The sequence below is a fragment of the Squalius cephalus genome (genome assembly GCF_949319135.1).
Source record: "Squalius cephalus genome assembly, chromosome: 9".
NCBI classification, from domain to species: Eukaryota; Metazoa; Chordata; class Actinopteri; order Cypriniformes; family Leuciscidae; genus Squalius; species Squalius cephalus.
Genome location: NC_137130.1, coordinates 357808 through 361817, shown reverse-complemented (window position 1 = coordinate 361817; position 4010 = coordinate 357808). Strand labels below are relative to the sequence as shown.

The window sequence follows — 4010 nt, the reverse complement described above, 5'->3', positions numbered from 1 at the left end:
TCTTCCAGCTTTACTCTGACACTGCGGCCCCGGCTCGGCTCTTCCAGCTCTACTCTGACCCTTCGGCTCAGCTCCGGCTCTTCCAGCTCTTCCAGCTCTTCCAGCTCTACTCTGACACTGCGGCTCCGGCTCTGCTCGGCTCGGGCTCTTCCTGCTCTTCCAGTTCTACTCTGACCCTGCGGCTCCTGCTCTGCTCGGCTCGGCTCCGGCTCTTCCAGCTTTACTCTGACACTGCGGCCCCGGCTCGGCTCTTCCAGCTCTACTCTGACCCTTCAGCTCAGCTCCGGCTCTTCCAGCTCTTCCAGCTCTACTCTGACCCTTCAGCTCAGCTCCGGCTCTTCCAGCTCTTCCAGCTCTACTCTGACCCTGCGGCTCGGCTCGGCTCAGCTCCGGCTCTTCCAGCTCTTCCAACTCTACTCTGACCCTGCGACTCGGCTCGGTTCTTCCAGCTATACTCTGACCCTGCGGCTCGGCTCGGCTCGGGCTCTTCCAGCTCTACTCTGACCCTGCGGCTCGGCTCGGGCTCTTCCAACTCTACTCTGACCCTGCGGCACGGCTCCGGCTCCGGCTCTGACTCCTGCGGCACGGCTCCGGCTCTGACTCCTCCGGCTCCGGCTCTGACTCCTGCGGCTCCGGCTCTGACTCCTGCGGCTCCGGCTCTGACTCCTGCGGCTCCGGCTCTGACTCCTGCGGCTCCGGCTCTGACTCCTGCGGCTCCGGCTCTGACTCCTGCGGCTCCGGCTCTGACTCCTGCGGCTCCGGCTCTGACTCCTGCGGCTCTGGCTCTGACTCCTGCGGCTCGGCTTCGGCTTGGCTCCGGCTCGACTCTGACTCCTGCGGCTCGGCTTGGCTCCGGCTCGACTCTGACTCCTCCGGCTCGGCTTCGGCTCTGACTCCTGCGGCTCCGGCTTCGGCTCTGACTCCTGCGGCTCCGGCTTCGGCTCTGACTCCTGCGGCTCCGGCTCTGACTCCTGCGGCTCGGCTTCGGCTTGGCTCCGGCTCGACTCTGACTCCTGCGGCTCGGCTTGGCTCCGGCTCGACTCTGACTCCTCCGGCTCGGCTTCGGCTCTGACTCCTGCGGCTCCGGCTTGTGCTAAGGTGCATTTAGTGCAGATAGTGGAGTAGACCAGCACCTACTGCCCTAAGTGCCCCTTCCGGCACAAGGGTGAGCGAACCCTGACCTCTGCTCCTCCACCGCTGCTGCTCATGTAGGGTTGGGTATCGTTTTAATTTTTTACGATTCCTATAGTTTTAAAAGTTATTCAGTCAAGAACAGTGAATTTTCTGTCTTCTGTTGTTTGATTAGTGTTATTATAGAGACGGCAGGAATATTAGGCTGCTGTCACTTTAAGAGCTGCACGGATCCAATATACTGATACACATGAACAGTCTCTTGCTCTTGATCGGTTTAAAGTCATATTGAAATGCTCACAAAGGAATCTAAATTTAAATTTTTACAAGTATCCGATTCCCAACCCTAATCATGCGGTTCTCTGCTAGTTTTGCCTGGTTGCACTACAAGAAATATTGAGTTGTGCAAATCTATGCAAAACTGATGGTGGCCTGCTTCCCGTCTTCCCAGCGCTTCTGCTCGTGTGTGTGTGTGTGTGTGTGTGTGTGTGTGTGTGTGTGCTCCAGCGGTATTAAAGTGCTTATAGTGCAGGTAGTGTACTGAATCTCTCATCTACTGCAGTGTGAGCACTTCTAGTACTTCTAGACGCTAGTGCTGCTCCTCACGCTGTGTGTGTGTGTGTGTGTGTGTGTGTGTGTGTCTTTTTCTGCGCTGGTTAGTTTTGCTGGTTTGCTGTCAGCGTTCCTATCATGGCTGTGCAAATCCATGCAAAACTGATCATAGCAGAGCAAGTCTCCACTTCCCAGTGAGTCTCCTCTTCCCAGTTTCCCTCTCTGATCCGGGATACTCTTCCCAGTGAGTCTCCTCTTCCCAGTTTCCCTCTCTGATCCGGGATACTCTTCCCAGTGAGTCTCCTCTTCCCAGTTTCCCTCTCTGATCCCGGATCCTCTTCCCAGTTTCCCTCTCTGATCCCGAATCCTCTTCCCAGTCTCCCAGTGAGTCTCCTCTTCCCAGTTTCCCTTTCTGATCCGAGATACTCTTCCCAGTCTCCCAGTGAGTCTCCTCTTCCCAGTTTCCCTCTCTGATCCGGGATACTCTTCCCAGTTTCCCAGTGAGTCTCCTCTTCCCAGTTCCCCTCTCTGATCCCAGATCCTCTTCCCAGTTTCCCAGTGAGTCTTCTCTTCCCAGTTCCCCTCTCTGATCCCGGATCCTCTTCCCAGTTTCCGAGTGAGTCTCCTCTTCCCAGTTCCCCTCTCTGATCCCGGATCCTCTTCCCAGTTTCCCTCTCTGATCCCGGATCCTCTTCCCAGTCTCCCATTAAGTCTCCTCTTCCCAGCATCGGGTCCCAGTGTCCCTCTCTGCTCCGGCTGGGATCGGCAGCAATGCTCCGGCTGGAAGTATTGCACTTGTCCCGGCCTGTGAAGAGATTGGGAATACTTCAGCTGTCCTCTAACACACACACACACACACACACACACACACACTCACTCACTCACTCACTCACACACTCACACACTCACACACTCACTCACACACTCACTCACTCACTCACACACACACACACACACACACACACACACACACACACACACACACACACACACACACGTTTTCATTCAGGATGCGTTTGTTGCTGGATTTTAATCTCAATAAAAATGTTAAATGTTCACAAGTGTGTTTGTATTTCAATAACTCGAGCTACTGGACTCTTGTGGGCTTCTGTTTATGGTCTTGATTGGTCGGTTTATTAAAACGGTGTTATTTGTTAATGAGGTTTATCAGGTTTAGTGCTGTGCAACGATTAATCGCATCCAAAATAAAAGTGTGTTTGCATAATATATGTGTGTACTGTGTATCATTTATTATGTGTAAATATACACGCATATGCATGTATATTTAAGAAAAGTGTTATTTCTGTATAAAATATTTATAATATATAGTGTGTGTGTGTGTGCAGTCGTCAACATTTGAAGTGGATCAAATAAGTTCATCAAAGTTTTCCTCAGACAAGAACTGGTAATGTTCAAAATTCATGTATAAATTTGATGAAAGGTTTTGATCCACTTCTAATGTTGATGTCTGTATACGCACAATAATTAATCACTACACACACATTATGTAAACACAAACCTTTATTTTGGATGTGAGTAATATTTGCACCGCATTAATCAAGTTTAGTTTTCAATTGTCACATTCTCTTGGAAAAAACAAATTCTCTCCGCATTGTAGAATAACAGGATAATCATGGAAATGATAAATTGATTTGTTCAAGCGTGTAAAACTCTGAACTGAAGTGTGTTCAAACTCATAAGATTGTTGGTAAATAATTTTAACCCAATGTTTTGTGCACATGTTCCCCGAAGAGAATCTTGTTTTTAAGGTTGTTTGTAAAAAATAGTGTTTTTTATTTTGATGTCACTTGCATTATGATTATGAACACTAGATGGAGACGTTGAGTTTCACAGCTCGTGTTCAGGGACTGAGTTCTGAGAATAGAGTTTGTGCTCGTGCACAAAACACACACAACTTTAATAAATGCAACATGTCTAAGTTATTCATTTTTATTAAGTTGTGTGTGTGTTTGTGCTCAGTGAGTTTAAACTCTATTCTCAGAACACAAGCTGTGAAACTCTGGAACGTCTGCGTGTGTTAATCAGGCTCTGTAATGTGCGCTGAAGTCAAGTTGCATTCATTTAACTATTACATTTTGCTGTATCATGGATTGATTTAGCCTTATATTCATATATTTTCAAGATTATTACAAAATAAATTACACTTTACTATATATTCACATAGAAAACAGCTGATTTACACTGGAATAATATTTCACTGTTTTTACTGTACTAATAACCCTATAATTAAAAATCTTATTGACTCCAAATGTGTGCTGGTGTGTGTTGGAGAATACTGAATAAAATGTTAGACTCAGTCACTGTTC

At 48.3% G+C, this 4010-nt stretch overlaps 1 protein-coding gene across 1 annotated transcript; it reads right to left on the bottom strand.

The window, feature by feature from the left end:
- Positions 1–1240: 1240 nt before the first annotated feature.
- On the bottom strand, positions 1241–4010 carry LOC307164358 (uncharacterized protein). Its single transcript, XM_079881153.1, has 2 exons — positions 2669–4010; positions 1241–2555 (listed from the first exon to the last, which is right to left on the bottom strand). The coding sequence occupies exon 2, from the start codon at positions 2409–2411 to the stop codon at positions 1788–1790; it is 624 nt and encodes a 207-aa protein (XP_079737279.1). The 5' UTR covers positions 2412–2555; positions 2669–4010; the 3' UTR covers positions 1241–1787.